General features: G+C 35.2%; 1 protein-coding gene across 1 annotated transcript; it reads right to left on the reverse strand.

The window, feature by feature from the left end:
• Positions 1-143: 143 nt before the first annotated feature.
• On the reverse strand, positions 144-19,607 carry ABHD5 (abhydrolase domain containing 5, lysophosphatidic acid acyltransferase). The gene is made up of 7 exons (XM_032237173.1): positions 19,146-19,607; positions 8,873-8,958; positions 8,031-8,403; positions 4,476-4,630; positions 3,589-3,700; positions 2,625-2,811; positions 144-1,206 (listed from the first exon to the last, which is right to left on the reverse strand). Exons 1-7 carry the CDS (start codon positions 19,271-19,273, stop codon positions 1,117-1,119), a joined length of 1,131 nt encoding a protein of 376 aa, XP_032093064.1. The 5' UTR covers positions 19,274-19,607; the 3' UTR covers positions 144-1,116.
• Between the last annotated feature and the right edge of the window lie 3,016 nt (positions 19,608-22,623).

The raw sequence follows: 22,623 nt of genomic DNA on the forward strand, positions 1-22,623 counted from the left end.
TAAACAATACGTTACTGTGTAAACCTTTAGTTTATAAACTGCTCAATTTGCTTTTAAGTTTATAATTCTGCTTATTTTATTTAAGTAGCTTACCTTAGGGTTTAAAAAAAAACCAATCCAGGGCCCAAATAACTCTTCAAAACTCTGCATTAAGACACTTTATTTAAAAAATTCTGAGGTATAGTAACTTTTCCAGATTCATTTCTTTATTTAATTAAATATTCCTTTTTTTCTAAGATACCTGGTTTTGACAAGATTATATTGTTTTACAGTTTGACTGGCTCAACATTCCAAAAATAAAATAGATATTCATCCAAATAGTAATTACTACATTACTTTATCCATGGTCTATGTAATGACTGAATTTTAGTAGCACGTAAAATTTGAGAATCAGTTCATCAATATATCTTACACTTTACCAATGTCAAAGATTTCAACTCCACTCTATTTGCAACTTATTTTCAAAAACAAGTGGAACGATATTGGTACCTTAGAACATGTGTTTTAAGGTATTAGTACCTCAGAACTTAGGACACTAAGCATTCAATCATTAGCATAGTAAACAACATTTACAAGAGCAAAAAATAAAAATCAGAATTTCTCCCAACTTTTCTTATTTGTGCTCTTTCTCCTGAGTGCTTCTTAATATTATTTTGGCAAATTTCACATAAAATACAATGAAATGTCATCTTATATGTAATCTGAATAATTTTTTCATCTTTTTAAAAAGTTTAAGATATGAAGACTGCAGTATATGGAAACTGCAAGAAATAGCCAAACTGTAATTTTGTTATAGAAATTCCTGCATATTAAAGGTTGTAATTTTGCAAAACTCCAGTTTTAAAATTTCAGTTTTAAAATGTTTTAATACATGTTGAAATGCAATATTTCCCCTAAACATGTAGACAGAATCGAACTAAAATGTACAACTATTTTTAAATCTGCCTATTATATAAAAGGCACTGCATAGTTTTAAATGAGAAAATATCTTAAATGAAAGAGTGCATAGAAAATTGATTCTTTTTTCAGTTTTTTTCTTAACTTTTTTTATAATATACTATAAAGTATTGCTTTGAGTTATATTTATAGCCTCTTTTTTCAAAAAGCAGAATCATTTCAGTCCACAGAATTGCAGATCTCATTTATTTTCTGGTTGAACTCTTCAGGTTGATCCGCATATACATAATGACCTGCACCAAGGATAGCCTGAGAACAGAAGAGAGGGGGAAATAAACTTAACATCCAAATATCAATGTTCTATTGATGTTTACAAAAAATATGAGCAAATTTGTGTTCCTAGAACAATACAGTATGATTTCCCTATTTTTGTAAGTTCATATTTTTCTTTTTCTCTCAGATTTTTTAAACACAGAGTTTAAATATAAGAGAAGGAAATTTTTCTGCTTTTTTATTTCCTGTGTTTTGAAAAAGGGGATAATTTTGATGTATATGGATGTATTTAGAAATTACACAAAACAGGGATCTAACCAAGAGATTAATACAAAATTGATTCATTATTTCTTATACATTTAAGGGTATTCATACAAAAAGATGATTTCACATTAACTTTCACTTGTATACATTAAGACATATGGGTAGCCCTCTACTTACAACAGTTCACTTAGTGACCATTCAAAGTTACAACGGTACTGAAAAAGTGACTTATGACTGTTTTTCACACTTATGACCATTGCAGCATGTCGATGGCTATGTATCAAAATTCATATGCTTGTCAACTGACTCACATCTATGCCCGTTGCAGTGTCATAGGATAACCATTTATAAACTTCTGACAAGCAAAGTCAATGGGAAAGCCAGATTCACTTAACAATCATTTTACTAACGTATTAATTGCAGTGATTCACTTAACAACTGTGGTAAGAAAGGTAATAAAATGAGGCAAAATTGACAAATGTCTTACTTAGCAACAGAAATTTTGAGCTTAATTGTGGCCATAAATCAAGGACTACCAGAATAACTGAAAAATCTGGTTTGAGCATTTGTAAAATTCAATTTATCTAAATCGGGAGAATCAGTATAAAAAGATAAGTCATCAGGCTAGCAACCAGAGATTGAGTTTTAATTCAGCTTTAGGCACAATTCTAGCTGGATTACCTTGGGCTAATCACTCTTTCTCAGCCATAGGAAGCAGGCAATGGCATATCACTTCCCAAAAAAATTGCTAAGAAAATTAGACTAATCCAGGTAGTCATCAGCAAGGTCATAAGTACCCTAGCTTGAGGGTGCAGGAAAAAAAATCTAGAGGATATATGGAGGTTACAATTATACACAAAACTGAAGTTTTTGTCCATAAGTAACTCGCCAGTCCATTTACAATCTTCTCATTCATGGAGAAGTGAGTAGTATTAGTGACTGCAGATTTGTAGTTAAAGAAATACATCCATGCATCAATTCATTTATGCTGAATTGCTTTGTCTTTCGTATTTATGTATAGATGATTAGAAAGATAAATATATGTCCAAAATATATTTCAAAGACTGACAGAATAGTAATTTGAATACTTTAAAATGTTCAAATAGCTGTTGCCAAAATGTCCAAAGAAGATAAATTTGCAACAGAATGACTAAAAATAAAATAAATAATAACTAGAATGTCCCACTTACTATTGTTTTCACATAAGAGTTTGGTCGCAGTGACTGGATGGTGGCTCCAGAATTGCCATCTATACAGGACCTTGCTCCATAAATCACAGTGATGGGAATGTCTTGATGCATATAAACAATTCTCTGCAGCATTGGTCTTTTTGCCCATCCATAGGGAACTGTCATGTTCTTGAAAGCAGTTTCCCCACTTAAAGACATCAATGAAAAAAACAAGATTTGCTAAATTCCATGTACCTGACTTTTATTATTTTTTAATATAACATCATCTAATATTGCTAGTTGTATATATAATTTTAAAACTTTGTCTACCACCTATCAAGTCTTAAGTATGATTAATACAATCATGGATAGTTTAACATAAATATCTTTATTTCTCTGTAGTTCTATGGAAAGTTAATGGCATAAGTCTGATAGAGCCGTAGTCACATGTGACTTCAGGAACAGTGGCACCTTTTTAAAAGTCATGCTGGCTTTTGTGAATGTTCACAGAAGAATGAGAGAATGAAAGGAAAAAATATTAAAACAGTTATGAAGTTCACATTTTCTTAGAAATATATATCAGATTTCAAAGGTATCTCACACCTGTCAACTCTTTATTCTTCGGGTAATAACTTAAGATGGATTTTCTAATGAACCTGTCATCTTTACAAACAGCTTATTAAACAACAGTGAAGGCTGAAGATTTATGGTGACTTCACATTAAGAAAACGCCATGCAAGAAAATGATTTAATAGAAAATTTATTTGTCCATTTTATAATGCCCTTTTTGAAAACATTCAATTTCTTCCTCTAATAATTAGCATGGTCATACCTACATGTATTTATTTTTCTTTAAGGACTATAGTTTTGCAAATGATAACACTTCCTATCTTTGAAGACTATTGTATATTGTTTTGATTATTTAAAGATCCATGATTTAGAGAATAATTAGTTAATATAAAGACTTTTAAAACCTTACACTTACCTTGGTGATTGCACATTACAGTGATAAATATATTCAGTGACTGTATCATCATCAAACATAGATGAATACTTTCTCTTAAAGTCTGGCCTTATACGTTGTACCAGGCTCAATCCTATCATATATCAAAAATCAAAAATTTAATACTTTTAATAGCAGACAAAAGAGAGAAATTTCAAACTGTACAGAAGATAATTCTATTTTTTCGTGCCCTGAAATACACTGCCTGATGTGTATTGGATGTGTATGGATAATGATATGCCTCATTATCATATGGGAATTCAAATGGTAATTAAAGAAACTATTATTTTATTTAAATACAATTTAACCGACAAATAATTACAATTGCCTAGAGTTGTAACAATCCTGATTCAATAAGCTACATTTCTTCTCTCTATTTTGACAAGGCAAGATGTTATGACATACTATAATAATTATTATACCTATAAACATTTTTGCCACCAAATATTTTGTCTAGTTGATCCTAAGCATTCACCAATTTATAAACTCTTTAGTATAAATTTCCATTTGAAGAGTAGAGTAAAACCTTGGGAGAAAGAGAAAATTAATGCTAAACAAGATTTTTTTGCCATATTCATCCTTGCCAATAAATACTTAAAGCAATTAGTTCACAAAATTACTGGGCTACATCTGGCAGAACATTTATATTCTCCTACAGGAACCTGCTGTCTTTCTATGCTGGATGCAGGGGAAGATCTAAGTGTATCACTCTTCTTCAATCACTTTGCTCAATGGCCTTAAATAGATTCCACATTCTAACCTAATCAGGTGAATGCTTAAATACATAGATGACCTAAAGTCCATGTTACTGCAATTTCAAAATTGATGTCTTTGGCAGTACAATCAAAATAAGCAGGGTTAGCACTCACCAAAAGGTCCAGCAATTCTGAGACCAGCCAATGGGTTAAAGGGACTCAAAATAGCTCCAAGTGCTTTGATCCATATTGGAATAGTCCTCTCATGCTCAGCATTGGAAGGTCTTTCTGGAAAACCCCATGGCTCCACTAATAGAAGATGCTTTACCCTGCAGAGATAAAAGTTAAGAGATTTTGTCAATAAGGAAATCATTTGAATTGTGCAAATCTGATTTCAGAATTAGCTTTAATCACTTGGTATTTACCCAGGAAATAGATTTACAGTATATAGAATAAGAATATACATTTTATGTTTCAAAGTTCAGTTAGAGAATTATTAACCACTTCAAAATGGATAAAGAGTGGAAAATGTATGCTGGCCCTGTCCTTTCTCTATCCACACAATCATCTGAAAGTGATTTGTCCTCATATTTAATTGGTAGCCATTCACACGATCTGAGATTTTGCTTTATCAGACACCTGAGTTATTTAATGACTGTACTCTAAAAATGGAAGTGGGCACAGATTAATTATTTATCCAGACAGATGAACACCTACAGAGGGCTTATGATAATATACAATATATAACAATATGCATAGACAATTACAGTGAATTGAATTTAAACTGTGATGGGAAATTCCATCAGAGGGAGAGAATACTTTTTTTTTACCTGTACTCTCTGAGGCTTAGTCTAGTGACAGCAGCATTACTGATGGGAGAGAAATATTTGGCCCATTTCTTTTGCTCTTTTCTTAAGTTTGAGGTAGGGTTAAATATACAAAATAGATACATCAAATCCCATGGAGGCCTATATCACAATTTTTGTGAGATTAAAAACTGGGAGAAAGAAACCCTACTAGCACAAAGTGAAGTTTTTCTGTTAATGATGCAATCTGGAAATAAGTTGGGCCTTGGGGGAAGAACATGCTGGACAAAGATCATCCATCTATTTAAACCATGCTTCATGTTAACCACAGTCCTCAGTAGAGATAAAATACCACATTAGAATCAGAAGTACCCTAAATGCTCTTCCAAAGAATACAGAACATAGAAGAAGAGGAGACATGGGTCTTTTGCACAATATTATGATTTAACTTTACAAACAAAATGATCAATAACTGTATCTCTGGTTTCCCGAATGGCCAAGGTTGCGCTAGATGATCTCTATCCTCCAGCCCTCACATTTCATGACAATAAATCACAATAAATCATATACTGTTTTTTGTTCTAACTTTGCTATATAAACTTAGATACTACAGCTTGCAAACTGTGATTTATGATTTAGGTTTGGATGAATGCATACCGTAACCTTGTTGCCATTATTCCTCTCCAATATAATAGAGTTACGAATCTAATCTCTATAGTTTCACTGAAGCTGCATAACTATCAAGTCATATATCAGTATCATCCCTTTAAAAAAACTGCCAAAGTCATTTACATTCCAAGGTATCTCAATAGCTATCTAAACTCTATGGACTGTAGCATTTCAGCAAAACACAAACTAATATAATGTAGCATTTTAGATGGTGTTGGATTGTAATGCCCATAATATTTTACCATTGATAATTTTAACTGGCACTGAGTAATTCTGAAATTCAGTAATATCTGGAGAACTGCACTTTGCTCATCTTTGAAATAAAAAAAATGTTTTTCTTTAGATATAGGGGTGCTTAGATCTGGCCCACAGGGCCTAGAAACAGCAAAGGACCAGCTCGCAGTGCCTCTGTCAGTGAAAATGGAGCTGTGTCCCCCCTGAGCTCTGTTTTTGTTGGCAGAGGGCTGCAGAGGCCATCATGGCTGAAAATGGGCCCAGGGGAACCATGTGTTTCCCCCCTGAGCTCCATTTTTCCTAGCAGAGGGTTAGCAAAACAAACTAAAAGCAGAACAAAACGAGAAATATTTCCCTTTTTGCATCTGAGCATCCAAGAAGACAGGAAAGGAGAAAGGGAAAGAGAAAAGACAAAGAAAAAGATGGGAAGATAGAATGAAAACATGGAAGGAAAAATAAGGAAAGAGGGGAAGAAAGGAGAAGAGGGAGGGGAAAAGAGAAGGAAGGGAGGGAGGGAGGAAGATTGGTTATAATGAGAGGGATGGAGTCTGAGGGAAGTCCCACCTTGGCCATCACAGGTGTCTCTGACATGAGTAACATCGAGGTGACCACACTCCCTCTACCCCCCGAAGTTAAACACAACCCTGATGCGGCCCTCAATGAAATTGAGTTTGACACCCTTGATGTAGGACAATCTGTTCATCTCTCAAGATTGTCTAGCTGCAAAGGTTTCATGGGATTCAACAGTCTTGTTTGTCACCATCCCCTTCACAAATGGAAAAGGGATGAGCTAAGGTTCTCTACCACCTGGTTGCAGTTAAGAATAAAGTAAATTCTAACTCTGAGATTATAGTAATAGAGAAAACTTCCACCTCAAACTGCAAAATGGACATATCTTACTTCTGCGTTCACTGGGTTCTGAATTGTCATGTTAATTTTTTTCTTAAAATATGACAGACATAAAACATTTATCACCTCTCATTTTAATTTCAAAATAATTGCTCATTTATTAAAATCAGTATTATTAGGGAACGGAATTTCAATCACCCCCAATAATTCTATTCTTGCTTTTTAGGTAATAATACCAAAGTAAAATTTCTTCTGTAGCTCAGTGAAAGAATGCATGACTTACATACAAAAATTCTAAAATTCAACTTATTGCATCTCTGGAATAAATAGTAAACTACTGGATTTCTATAGTTGATAAATTATGTCTACTACTGTGCCAGATGAATCAATCAACCTCTCTTCAAAGATTTTTGCATTGTAACTTAACATTAGCCATAATAGTTATGTCATAATCGTTATATTAAATAAAAATGGAAGTGAAAACTTTTAATTTTATCTAACACAAATACTGTATAGTCAGCTTTTCATTGAAGTATACAATTTCTTCATTACTCATTATTTTTAGTAATTAATTGCCATTTCTTCACACATTCCCTCCTCTTTCCAAGGTTTTTGTTCTGTAAATATTCTGAAATCAAATCAAGCTCATGAATATGACATACGAAGGACAATATTTTGCAGTCCCTAAAATGGTCCATGCATTAGATATTTAAAAGCAACCCCCAAAAAATGTTCTGAGCAAATTCACTCAGAAGATATGGAAATGGAGTACAATAAAGACTGAATTATGTATTTAAAATTATTAAATTGGTTTTTCAATTGTATTTGAAGCTAAGCAGAGAATCTAGCTGTTTGCTCCATATTTTACACATACTATATATTATTTTGTCGACATATCACCTTATAGAAATAATTTTCCTTTATCTATTGCTTGTCAGTTTGTTGTAATGGTTAAAATATCAGGCTAGAAACTAGGAGACTATATGTTCTAGACCTGTTTAGACACAAAGCCAGCTGGATAAATTTGAAGTAATTCTTTTCTCTCAGCCTGAGGAAGGCAGCAATGGCAAACCGCCTCTGAAAAACCTTACAAAGAAAACTGCAGAGATTTTTCAGCTAGCCTACGAGAATTTGATACAAATGAACAAAAGAAAAAAAATCTTTCATATACCTTGATGGGTATTTTAGTGAGTAAGCAGCTGCCAGGAAGCCACCCAAGTTGTGTCCAAGTAAAATCATTCTATCCAATCCTATTTTCCGTCTCCATTCTTCAATAGACTCTACAAATTGATTTTCTGCCACCTCTGCATCAGAATCAAACTGGGGTCTACTACTGCGACCAAAACCCAAGAAATCAAATGCATATACAGTCCTATTTTCACAAAGATCTTCAAAGTTGAGAGCCCAAAGTCCAACACCACCTCCAAACCCATGAAGAAGAACAATTGGAGTTTTCTGTGAAAGGTTCTGAGAGAATGTAAGCGTCCATATTTTATTTCCATTGGATAGGTATATATATTGTTTACTGTAGGTACTTGTAATACCTGAAGGAAGAAATACAAGCCTTATTATTCAGTCTATACTGAAATAATTCTACAAACACAATGAACACATTTTGATATAAAATCTACTGAGAAAACCCTTACTTTCATTATTGTACCTTATAACACAGTCCAAAATGAATTGTGAAATAAGAAAGCAAACTTTTATTATAGGGGTTATTCATATACATAATTCTCCAATTTTCACCTGTGCAACTTGTTTGAACCTTGCAATCTCTGAAGTACAACAAATTATGATCATGCTATATTCCATTTTGTTTAATATACTAGTTGTCCAACTAAAATTCAATATTCTTTTCTTTATGGGACCAGATGCTCAATTGCACAAAGCCTGTTTCTTAATTATTATTGTTCTTCCAACTTTTCTCCATTAAAAAAAGGGGGGGAGGGTAGAGACAGTAATAAAACTTGAGATGAATGCTGGTGGACATTTCTTACCACAAGTGCTTACATTTCAAAATTTTCTCTTCAGCATCTTTAAGATGTACAAGTGATGTAGGGCACCATGCAGGGAACCAGCTAGATAGCCATCCTGACCTAGATGGAATACAAGAGTTTAGAATGATTTAAATAATATGCTATTATTATAATTATTCAGGGATCAAGTGAATACATGTCTTTGGTTACACATTGGAGACAATAATTACCTGAGATGAGGTAATTTTGCATTTAACTACTGTATTTCCAATCCAATCAACAAAATATGAAATATTTGTCATGCTGTAAAAAATAGCTCAAAATCACTGTAGTCACCCTAATTTTGATCAATCTAATTTATTTTTAAATATATAAATGTAATTTTGTTACAGAAATAAAGGGATACTCTGAATTATTTCTTAAGAAAAAATACAGATCAAATTATTGCAAAATTTAGGGTATACTATATAGTATATACTACAATATTTGATTGAAATTCCAGACTTACTATTGTTAATGCTAACTTTTCAAAAAAAGGAAAAATAAAACCACTAAGGTGCTGTTTTCTACATGCACAGTATCCTGTATGTGCATTGGAGGCCAGGAAGGACACATTTATGGCTAAGTGGACTTTGTTCTTTCTGTTCCAACACACTGCTTTACTGCATCCAGCATTTTCTTTGGGGGTTGTCACCTATATTGCGATAACGTATACCGGTGTAACTTAAATAGCATATAGAAATGTACACAATACTTTAACGTTTAATGACAATTAAAGATTGAATCTTATCATGTATGCATGATATACTTGATTCTATGCAGAATAATTTTTAAGCAACATACTTTCCAAGTCAGTGCTACACAACATATCTAAAATGGAATTCTATTAAAAATGCAATTGTCCTTTTGTTTTAAATAACAGGATCAAACAGGTAATTGTAATTGAGATTTTAGTGTACATTTAGTTCAAGGAGATATACTCAAAAAAAGATGAGGTGTGGAATTTTCAGGCTAGAGAACTGAAAACATCTATATTATCTTCCACAAGCTGAAGATTCGTTTGGCTTTATATCTTATCATTTCCAAACAGACCATCTTGTGCTCAAGTTACCTGGCAATGTGAGGGTGGGCATCCAATATATTTAGAGGGTCCATGATTACACCAACTAATCTGCATGATATCTACCTCATCAGTGTAATGTGGCTACAAAAAAGGACTCCTGACTTTTCCCAACTCACTAAGATATAGCATAGTATGTAATTCAAGTAGAAAACTTCTATTCCAGTAGAAAAATGTGGTTAATTAATGTATTTATTAGAAAGGAAGAATGGTTAACAAATATTCTGGGAACTTAGGTCAGGTAATTTCAGGCAATTATCTGATCATCTGATTGCCTACAAGAAAAAATCATTACTAAGGATATTTGTTTTTACAGGCACTGCATAATTTAAACATACATTCAGGGGGAAAAAACCCTAAAACAACTTTATATAAAATTCTCCAAAGATTTCCAAGAAGTACAGCATTCAGATTAATTTTTAAAGTATGAATAAATAAAGCAGGATTGAAAAATATTTTAATGTACTACAAAATATATTCCAGGCAGAAGAAAAACATTATGGCTTCAAAACTTAAGGGACTGGTTTGGACAAAGCTCAGCAGCACTTTTTCGTGTGGCCATTGATAAAAATAGGATTGCCAACATGATTGCCAACGTCCGATGATGGATATGGCACAAGAACAACAAAATATATTTTTTATTCATTCATATATATTTTAATGAAGAAAGCAATTATTTTTTCTTAATATTTAAAAAATAAGCATATATTCTACAAGAAAAGTTTACCATTCAGATCCTATACAAGAAATAGATCTAATCTCTGTACATCATGCTGAGGTGGTCCAAAGAAAGGCCTCCAAACAGTAACTAATTGATAGATAAATTGATAATGAACCTGACTACCCTACTTCAAACCTGGATGAGGGATATGAAACTGAAAATCTATCTAGACAAGATATAGCTACCATTTTTTAGTGATCTACCTGCCCAGCTTCTATGGACTTTATTTTGTTCTAAAAGGACAGCATTCCTCCCAAAAATAATATTGGAAACTGGATGTACTTTTGAATTTAGCATTGCCGTAATTAATTTAGATGGTATTGGTGGCTCAAGTGCCATCTTATATTCAAACAGCAATTTGATATTATAACATTCACATCTAATCTTGTTAATACAAAACAGCCTTGCATTATCCATGTTCTAATAACCTCTTTCAAATTATCCCAAAATGTTTTATGTTGTCCTGTATTTGAAAACCCAATAACTTTAATTAATCAAAAGAGGGCAGAATAATTTTCTATGCAGAATAATTTCTATACAGAATACAATGACTGCCTTGCCAAAGAAAGGAATTAATAAAATTCATTTTTAAAGCAAACTATGCATCATTGTAAATTGAGACAGTGATTTACAATGAACTGAGATGACAGTAATAATCTTCATAATTTATGCAAGAAAATCAAGATTTCAAAATTACAACTTGTCTTCTAAATTAAGTATATTATATCAATAGTCTATAATGTCTATAATAGTCTATAATGGCTACATCATGAGTCCCAGATGTTTTAAATTCCAATTTGATTGTCAGGTGCAAAAGAACACCTGCAAAGTTCCAATTAAATGCATTTATTATTACTCAAGCCTATGCACAAGAATCTACTCAACTAATGGTTAGCACTATTTTGGCTCTAGATAAGGATCAATGGCATTCAAGAGGGACGGACTTAATCCATTTGCGGTACGTAGACACTGTAAGCTGATTCCTTTTTTGAGTCCACTCCCACATTCTGCCACTTCTACAATAGTGTAACTAACACATCATAACAAACAAATTGAAAAATATGGTACCTTAGGAAAAGAAATAATAAGAATGTACGGAGCTGTGGTGGCGCAGTGGTTAGAATGCTGTACTGCAGGCTACTTTTGCTGACTGCCAACTGCTTACAATTTGGTAGTTCAAATCTCACCAGGCTCTAGGTTGACTCAGTCTTCCATCTTTCCGAGGTCAGTAAAATGAAGACCCTGATTGTTGAGGACAATATGCTGACTCTATAAACTGCTTAGAGAGGGCTATAAAGCACTGTGAAGCAGTATATTTCTAAATGTTATTGCTATGTATATTACAATAATTAGGAATTTTGGTCCCTAAGCAATGGGGTCATTAAGGGAGTCATTATATGATTGGACTTGATGTTACAACCATTGGTAATTAAGTGAATCATGCAATAGCTAAGTCAACTCAGCTTCCTCAATTGATTTTGCTTGCCAAAAACTTTCAATTTTTTAACAAAACATGTGACAAGACAATTGTCAAGCAGCCAAATTGTAATCAGACAGCTACAGGGTGTTGCAATGATTGTAAATTTAAGGACACATCATAAGTCATTTTTTCCAAGGCCATCGTAACTTTGAACTATCATTAAATGAATGGCTGAGAACTATGGTATTAGTAGTATGTATTATTATATCATTAAATATCTGTATTAAATGTTATTGCTAAACTTGTTTAAAAAAATATTAAGTATATAATCTTGTATTATATAAAAATATGAGCAACAAGCCTAAAATTCTGAAGATTACAAAAATACTGTCAATATTCTATAAAGTATATTTCCAAGGACAGAACCCCTGGCCAAAGAACCTTGTACTTTTGAACCGATATGGGTTATTTCTAGTTTTAGATTCAAAGTACAAATGAGACACACTGCAGGACAATTTAAACTGTTTTCCTGATGTGTTAATTATTTAGTCACAGATGGTACATACATTTAGAATCATAACAATAATTTTTGCTGCAAGGTAGCTTTTCTGAAGATCCCTCAGAATATTCTTTCCTTATTTACATGCACTTTACTTTTTTAAATGTAAAACTATCTCTAAAATAAAGTAGTGGGTTATAGTTCCCTGTATTAGAGAGGAATATTTAGGAAAGGAAGAAAAATTCCTGCACAGTATTTCTAGGAAGCTTACTGTACATCTGTTCCAAGAGGCCTTGGCATTACTACAATTTGTTGCTACATTAGGTTAGAGGGAAAATAACAAGTTTCTCATATAATTATTATAAATTTTCCTTTTTTTAAACAAAGTATATATTAAGGACCTCAACAGACAGCTAATAAAAGTTCCATAAAAATCTCCTATCAGAGATACTCAAAAGTATCTTAATTATAAAAAACAGTATGAAATTATTTGAGAAATGATTTTTTTTCTTAATAGGTAAGATATGTAGCTGTGTACTGTGTACTGTACGCATCTACAAATTAATTTCCTTAAGCTTGCTTAAAAATATTTAACTATGTTGGTGTCACTGTCTAATGCATTTAAAACTTCTAAATGATTTTTCATAAATTTCATTTCATACAACATTCTGCAAAAGTCTGTGAAGAAAGATGCCAAAGTGAACCCCTTTGAGTCTGAAATGGATTTATTAATCTCATAGAAAATAGTAAAATCATAATCCAAAAAAGAAACTTCTTTAAACTTCAGCTAATAGCTCTTAGAAATGTCTGGTCTGAAAAAACAAATGAACATCCTCCTATGAAATATCAGTTAGTAGTATAGGTAGTCCTCCATTTATGACCACAATTCTGTCCAAAATTTAGGTGGCTAAGTGAGACATTTGTTAAGTGAGTTTTGTCCCATTTTACAAACTTTCTTGTGACAGTTGTTAAGTGAATCACTGCAGTGGTTAAATTAGTAACACTGTTTTTAAGTGAATCTGGCTTCTCTATTGACTTTACTTGTGTCATGCAAAAAGTGATCACATGACCCCAGGACACTGCAACTGTCATACATGTCAGTTGACAAGCATCTGAATTTTCATCATGTGACTGTGGGATGATGTACAGTTGTAAGTGTGAAAAATGGTCATTAGTCAGTTTTTTCAGTGTCATTGTACCTTTTTTTTGAAACAAAGTTTTATTTATTTTTTGTTACATATTTTAACTTCTTTTATAAACAAAGTGTTGCCTGGGTTTTCCCCCTTTACATCTTCTCTTATGCATAGTTCATTTTACATCATATTTCCATTTCAAATTTCAGCAATCTTAGTTTCTTCCCATATTTTCCAATTTAACTTTAATTTCTTTTTAATATATAAACAATATCATTATCTTCCCCCACCAAATTAATCAAATTAACATTTAATTTCCATCTATTATTCTGTTTTACGATCGATAACATATATCCTCAAATTTAATTTTGTATAGTAAACATTTCACGTAATTATTCACAATTAATAATATTAATTTGCTTCCCTCACATCATATTAGCTATATATGATAGACAATATTACCGCATTTCATTCTATTCTACTTGCAAATCCTTTTCCTTCTTTCCTCCTTTCAACCACTTTCTCTTAGTCTCTCAGGAACTCCACTTCTCTTACATTCTTTTCTTTCCACCCATTTGCCTAGCTTTTCCTTTTTCTTGTTTTTGTAGATTCTATTTTTTCTTCCCATTCTTTAGTTCTATTGTTTTAGTAACTTTTCCCAGTTTTTTCTCCAGTCTTTCCACATTATTCCCACCTTTGCTGTTTTATTTTCTCTTTTTAGGGGCCACTTCCCCTTTGTCTCCTGTTGGTGTGTCACAGTAAATCCCAATACAATCATCTGAATATTTTTATTTTTCAATCTCTTTTTCTTCTGTAGTATCTTCTTGTTCTTAATTTAGTGTCTTCTCTATCTCCTTTTTTCCTTCACCTTGTTCTAAGTGTTCCCTCTGAATTTCTACTTTTTCTTTACCATTTAGCATTTCACATGAATTTTTTAACATATCAAATAGTTCATTATACATTCAGAATTCCATAGTGTCTGCTTAGTTAGTTTAACAAATTGTTTTAACTTTTTCTACTACATCATTGTCAGTGTTCCAGATAGCACACAAAATTAAATCAGAGTCCAAGGCAAAGTATTGCTCAAAGTTCCCATTTATTAAGAGAGCCAATGGTGGCAACCTTCTGGGAAAACCCAAATCTAAAGCTTCTCAGTTTTCCCCACCCAAGTTAAAGTTCATGATCTTGCCCCCACACCCACAAGTCAATAACATGGTCCAATCTTCCACTCCCATGCTGGCAGTTCCACCCCATCTAGTTCCAGTCAGGTGCAGAGGTACCAAGACAAAAGATGACCTTGGCAATCTGGAAAGGAATTTTATTTTGGCTACATAACATTCTACTCCGTACTATCCCCTCACCCAACCTCCCACTATGACTAGCATAGTAGAATAGAAGTGTCCCAAAAGGAACATGGCTGCAGGCCTGACAATCACATTTACTTACGCTTAAAGTCTTCATCATGTGACTGTGGGATGATGCAACAGTTGTAAGTGTGAAAAATGGTCATAAGTCAGTGTCACTGTAACCAAACAAATGGTTGTAAGTGGAAGACTACCCATATTTAGCATTAATCTAGAATCGGCATGGCGAACCTATGGCATGCATGCTGCCTGTGACACGCGGAGCCATTTGTCAGGGCATGCAAGGCGTTGCCCTGTCAGCTGGCCAGCGCGCATGGACTATCCAGCTGAGTTCAGCCTTTTTTAAAGCCACTTTTCACTCTCCCCAGGCTTTAGAGGCTTTATAGGAGCCTGGGAAGGATGAAAAGAGCCTCCCCTCCCCGGAAGGCCCTCCGGAGGCTTCAGGAGCTTCTATGGGCAAACCAGAAGTTCGGGAACAGACTTCTGGTTTGCTCGTAGGGTCATTTTTAGTCCTCCGGAGGCTTCAAAGAAGCCTCCTGAAGGTCCCTGAAGCCTCTGTAGGGCCTCCGGGGGGGGGAGGTTGTTTTCGCCCCTCCCAGGCTCCTATAAAGCCTCTGTAGCTTGGGGAGAGTGAAAAAAGCATGCAAAAAAAGGGAATTTGTGCCTCTCATGAGTGCATGTGCACTGGGGGGGGGGGTCGTGCGTTGCATTATGGTTGTGGCACGCCCACGCACGCCCCCCCTGCGCTCCCCCCTTATGGCACACGAGCCAAAAAAGGTTCACCATCACTGGTCTAGAGTATTCCCTAGAAGACTAATTCCACATATGTCATCTCTTCCTAATCTGCTTCACTGACAGTTAGAGCAATATATAGCAAGTTAGGTGCACTGTGAACATCATTAGAAAAAAGTGGACCTGCATCTATTTATTAATTTTTCAAGGCCCAACCTTTGTCTGATTTCTGTGCCACCTTTTTTTAAAGTCTTTTAAGCAATCAATTCATTAAGAAACCAAGAGCAGTAATATCATTTTGTCAGGCTTTCATAAAAGCCTAATATTTTTCTTCTGAATGTTTTTTTAAACATAGACATTATTTTCTGCCAAAAGAAGTCTAAACATATAATAGTAGTAGATTTTTCAGTTAAATGCAGCAACAACCTCTTACCATTCTGCTGTAAGAGAACTGCAATCTTTATAATAAAAAGGAGGGGAATTTTCTTAAGAGAGAAGGCCATAACATGTCTTACGCAAAGACGCAAAAGAAAGTAATATGTCTTCTAAACAAAAATCAAGAACACAAAAGAAACATCAGAAAAGTAACAAGAATGGTCAAAGTCCAATCCAGGGCTCAGAAATAGCAGGCACTAAATCACTATCAAGAATAGCATAAATGTCTGATTAAGAAAAATTGATCCCATCTGATATAATCATGTCATTATCTTATATCTTTTTGGCAAACTAATATATACGTAGATTTATGGAAAATCTTTAAATATTGACCATATTAAGATGATATTGAATTACTATGTACATAAAACTTCAAAATCTGACTTTTTATCAGAAAATACTGAAGGATGTCACTAAAAGAATTAGGTTAAGAAAAGGCTTTCAGGAATGTGTGACATTAAATATCACCTTTAATATTGTTAAAGGCAATATTTATTACTAATCAAAAAAGGAAGAAATATGATTACATACTATTATGGAAGAGATTTTGTGATATATTTTGTAATAATCAGATTATAGTTATGGTACATTAATAAATCAGTGACTATTGATAAGTATAATACACACACACACACACACACACACACACACACACACACATATATATATGTATGCTGGTCTTGTTATACTTGGGTCTTTTCCCGTGTAACAATCTTATACGTGAAAAGACCCAAATACAAGACCAGCAAACCTACACCTGTGAAAATCTTATATATATATGTTTTGGCTTCTTTCCTGTTTCTTTTTTTGGAGGATTATAATTGTCTTTTCATTTCTACTTTTTATTTCTTTAAGTTTAAAGATAGTTAATCATGTGTTGGATTTATTTTAGTGCATTTAGGTATTTTGTCAATTTTTTTATAATTTATAACTAAAATGTATTTTTTAAAATTTCTACCTGAGTTTGGGCAATCCCATATAAAGGAAGATTATAAATGATGTTGTCTTTAACATTTAATTGTCTTTGCCCAAGGCTTTTATGCAAAGGTAGTAATGGACTCCGCCCAACTTCAGTTGACATACATTAAGCTTCAGGGAGCAAGGTCTAATCTGGAGAAATTCCTGATTCATGAATAAGCCTTTATTCCTGGACTTCTACATTGGTTTGGAGCTGTTCTATCACTCACAGGCCTGTGAGTTATAGGGCATTTTCAGAACAGATGTTGCGGGTGAAAGTTCTAAATAGTGAAAGGAAATAAAGTTCTGTCCTATTATCATTGGCAGACTTCAAGATTTCATCAATTGTATGACAATAGATACTTCCCCTAGCCTTACTGTCCTTCTTTCTCTAATGAGAATACATCTAAGATAGGGATGTCAAACACACGGCCCATGGGCTGGATACAGCCTGTGCGGGCCACACCTACCTCGCTCTGCAAGGGCAAAAACAATCCCGATATGTCACAATACAGCATGCAATGCGATTGGGTTTGATACCCCTGATCTAAGCGGATCATAATAAAACTTCATTGAGATTATAAAAAAGTGTACACATAGATTGGAATAGCTGTTATTTAATTACCTTCCTTATCCAGACTATATAAAAATACAAGACTATCTGCTAGGATTATCTGCCACTTCTTCCCCTATTTCTATTTAGGACCCTCTCCTATTATTAGTGCTTGTCATCTGACATTGATCTAAACCACCCATGTGAACTACAGAAAGTCTAGCTCCCATCTGGAATTTTAGGAATTGCATTCCCAACACATTTGGGATCAAAACTACAGTTTGCTATGAGAGTCTCTGTGACCATTACCACCAAGCACCTTGGAAATACTGCTATGTTTATTGTAGCACAGTTATATTGCACTTGTCCCTGAAATATAATTCAGGTCAGGTTACAAAGGCAAATCTACAGAATTTTAAAAATATGACTTTGCCAAAATGGAATTGTTTATGTGACTATGACTGAACAACACAATGACATAAACAGGCATTAAAAATTATATCACATGACAACAAATGTGTCTACTATGCAGGTATTTCCCTGATTCCATTTCACATAAAAATAATGCAATATATGTATAAGTAATTGCTATACCAAAACACTGAAGATTTATTTCACAATGGACAAAAACAACAGCAAATATATAAATGAAAAAGGTGCAAGTAGATATACAAAATGGCAAACACCTGTACTGTTAAAGTCATGTCAAAGTTCTGCGTTCAAGCGTATGTTTACATACAGAAAATGGTTTCTTTTTTTAAAAGATTAGGGATGGGAATGGAGGCATACTAAAATGAATCCTAAAATTAGCTGCCTTTAGTTGTTTCTTCTTTGGGTGAATGCTCAAACATTGAAAAGTAAAAAAACAAAGAGTAAATTGAAGAGCTGCTACTTCGGAGCAAAATATAAATAAATTACAAGTATGAGAATACATTCTCCTAATCTTAAAATGCTTTAAATCGCACATATCTATCACAGCTGTCTATTAATTTGTACCCAAACAATCGAATTTCTCCTGTTGCCCTTAGTTTAGGATGGAGCACACGCGCCACAGACTAGATTTGTCATTATAATCTTTTAACTTATTTTTGACAATACACCCGAAGCAGCATTGGATAAGGTGGAGAGCTATCCAAGAAAATCCTGGAGATTGTGAGGTAACATCAGAATTATGGCATCCTAGAGAAGGTTATACATGTGCCGGCGACGGAAGCAAGCAAGTTCCCATTTCTAGAACGACAAACCAGGCCAACGAGCATCTGGGATCACTGGCACGTCAGTCGGGGCCGACGAGGGAGGGCCTCTCAATAGCGACCTGGGTGACACCGCCGGCCAACCGGCTTACAGCCTCACTTCCCCCCTCCTTAACTCACCGTTCGTTGGCGGACTCGGCGGACTTGTCGTCAGCCATGGTAGCGCTTTTGAGAACGGCTCCTGAAGCAGTCGCCGGGAGGCCAGCGAGCGATAGAGCAACCGCGGCAGTGCCGCCACCGCCAGCCATCACGGGATCCGCCCGATGGCAGTCGCGTCAGCGCGTCATTCTTCAGTCCCGCCCCACTATAGAGCAACCGGCCGGCTGCCTAGAGAGGCTTCTGCTCTGAAAACATCGAAAAATGGGTGGCGTCTCTTCGGCGTTCTTTGCACGGTGGCAATTAGTTTTGGTCCGCTGGGGGAGGAACTGACGCTTGTTCTACTCTTTTCCCTCTAGTCACGCAATCCCTTCTTACACAATTCGAGCAGACGCCCAGAGTTGTTCTGCTAATTGCACAAAAGGAAACTTTGCAACTTGCTTCAGATTTCTCTAAATCGTATTTTCTCTGTAGGAGATGTTTAAATATACGGTCTCTCTAGCGTCGCCAACGGCTAATCGATCTATTTAGGCTTGCCAATAGCGATAATACGGGATCCGCTTTTCTGTGTTTACATGTTTTTAGATTTCTGCTCTGGCCAAGGATCAATGTACAAAGGTCGGATAAGTTCACATTAGACCGCGGCTTCTTCACACAAGGTTACTGGCTCGGTACTCCACCCGTTTGGTAGCGCTCGTCGGATGTATCTTGCAGCTCAATTGGGATCATCGTAAAATACCAGTAGTACGCTAAAAGTGAACCTTGTCCTGGACTGCACCATCCTGCACCATTAATGAGATCAGATCAGTTCAAAAGTCGTTCACTTCTTTCAGACTAATCTACCTTATAATGAGTTGTGAATACAATTAGAAAAAAAGGATTGAAATTCCATGCATTCTTGAGCATATGTGTATTTTTCTGATTTATGCTAGTTTAGACTGATCCCTGGTTTAGCCTTGGGTGATTGGCTTCACATATCACAAAAGCTATGGAGATGTTTAAAAAAACATGACGGTTAGATTCACACAGCATGCTAAATCCAAGCTAAATTATATTTAGTAAGATATGAAAACCAAATCTGGCTGTAGGTTCTGCCTCATTTTACCTTTTCAGTAAGCAGCTGAGTCAGTAGCTCATTTAAAAACAGTTTATTGGGATACCCTGATAAAGTGAATATCTCTGAAAAAGAGAGACAACCTCGAGCCCCATCTTTCTCTTTTTATAGTTAACACAACAAGGAAAATGCAAGAGGAAAGTTGTGTAGGAAGTTATCACCCAGCCCTCTCCCAGAAAAATGAAATATCCTAGGAAATATTGAAAAGGCAGAATATTTCTCTGGATGTGAAAAGAAAAGCATGTTTTAAAAGACAGAATAGCTACCTGTAGCTTCCTGCCCATCCCCACTTTGTCAATGGGCCATTAAGAAGGCCAAGATAGTCTACTTTACATAATACAAACGTCTCCACTTCAGCTCCAGGGGGGTATGGGATTAAAGCATGATAATATTGGCCCCAACTCACCACATGGCATCTGAGAACTCAGCCAAACCTGGATTCAAAACACAGCCTAGAGCAGTGGTCCCCAACCCCCGGTCCGCGGACCGGTGCCGGGCCGTGGAGTACCTGGCACCGGGCCGCGCAGCGGCCGGGGGACATGATCGCTGCAGCGCAAAGGCTCCTGGGCCGTGCGCAAAAGCTCCTGGGCCGTGCGCAAAGGCTCCAGGGAAGAGAGCCCCGCACTGGTACGCACGTGATATATAAACAATCAATGTGTCGTCGCGAACAACGCCCCCCCACCCCTGCGCGCGCTCAGTGGGCCACGGTAAAATTATCAAAGGCTGACTGGTCCGCGGCGATAAAAAGGTTGGGGACCACTGGCCTAGAGAGTTGCCCCTGCATGGGCCCATGGGAGTCTGACAACCAATCAGAATACATTTCTTACACAGGAACAGGAAACAGAGAGGTGGGGCTGAGCAGGTTATAAAAAGCCTAGCAAGTCCCTCTCTCAGCCCTTCTCTTCTTCTTCACTAACATCGAAGCATGTGATCACTTTTTCTGTTCAGGACTCAAGCCATGTGGTCCTGTCCAACAATAAACCATCTTTTCAAGCAGCCTCCATGTCTCCAGTGTCTTTTTCTCCACTTGGAGCTGAACCCAGAAGGACATTTCTTTCATCAGTTGATTGGACAAAACAAAAGTAACCTCCCCTTTGCATAGGAAATCAGTTACACGTAGTCAAACTGTTAACATAGTTGTATCCCATAATAACACATGTTCATTAAAATGAGGTCTGACATCAAAAGGGACCTAATTGTAAGGAAAAGGGTTGTTTAGTGTTCACAAAAGAGATAAGCCAGACCACAATTTGCACTAACAATTTTTTCTTATCAGGAGCTGTCTCCATCTTATTTATCTTTTTAGGAATTTTAAAAACTAATTAATCACAAACTTTACTTTAAAAGAAAGAATATAAATCAGATTAAAATAAAAGTAATTTTTAGTCAACAAATAACAAACCCATGTTATTTTCCCCTCATAATCCTCCCTTTGATGCCCTTTCAGAATCACCAAAAAGAAGGAAGTTTTGACCAACAGGATCAGGGACCAAATGCACAGAAGAGTCCATTCAGGATAAAAAAGAATAGAAGCCTGGTATAAACCAGCGCTCAAAAATCACATTGTACTAGGTAGGCACCCTGTGGAAAAAGAAAACAAAATCCTTAATATATCAAGCACAATAAGAAACACCAAAAATTGGGCCAATTATGTCAAGACAGATAGCCAGAAAGAAGTAAATGTCTTTTAAAAATGAAAAAAAGGCATCAACACATACTACAATAGAAAACATAGCCTTAGTAAAAAAAAAAAAAATTAAAAAACCCTAACCTTGTATATAACAATGGGCATAACAATCAGAAGTAGTGAATGCACATACACTTTGTATGTGTGCTAATAAAAAGCTAGGACTGCATGAGATCAAATAGCAATTACAGACAAAGGGAAGACTCCAATAGGTAGTGTCTTTTTTTCCCAAAGAATTTTTCCTCCTCTTACGTACCATTTTAAGTATACATTCACATAATTGTTATTCTTCTTTACATTTATCATTTTTATACATTTATCATTTCATTTAATAAGTTATAATGTACATTTTGGATTGCTTTATTTACCATCCCTTCCTCCTTTTGTAACACCTCCTTGCTTTCCCTTTCTTTTCTCCCTCCCTCCCTTCTCTACTTCCTTCCTTCCTCCTCTCCTTCCCCTTCCTTCTTCCCTTACCTTTCTCCTACTCCTGCTCTTCCCCTTCCTACCCTCTCTCTTTCTCTTTCTCTCCCTTCTGTTCTCCTCTCCTTAACTCTTTCTTCTTTCCCCCATCTTCCTTTCATTCTCTCCTCCTCTCTCCCTTTCTTTTTCTATTATTGTTGGTGTGTATTTCAAAACTTAGTTTATGTATCCTTGGGGTGGTATTTCTGCCAACCCAAATATAATTTAGTATCATTTCT

Source organism: Thamnophis elegans, chromosome Z (assembly GCF_009769535.1).
Source record: "Thamnophis elegans isolate rThaEle1 chromosome Z, rThaEle1.pri, whole genome shotgun sequence".
NCBI lineage: Eukaryota > Metazoa > Chordata > Lepidosauria > Squamata > Colubridae > Thamnophis > Thamnophis elegans.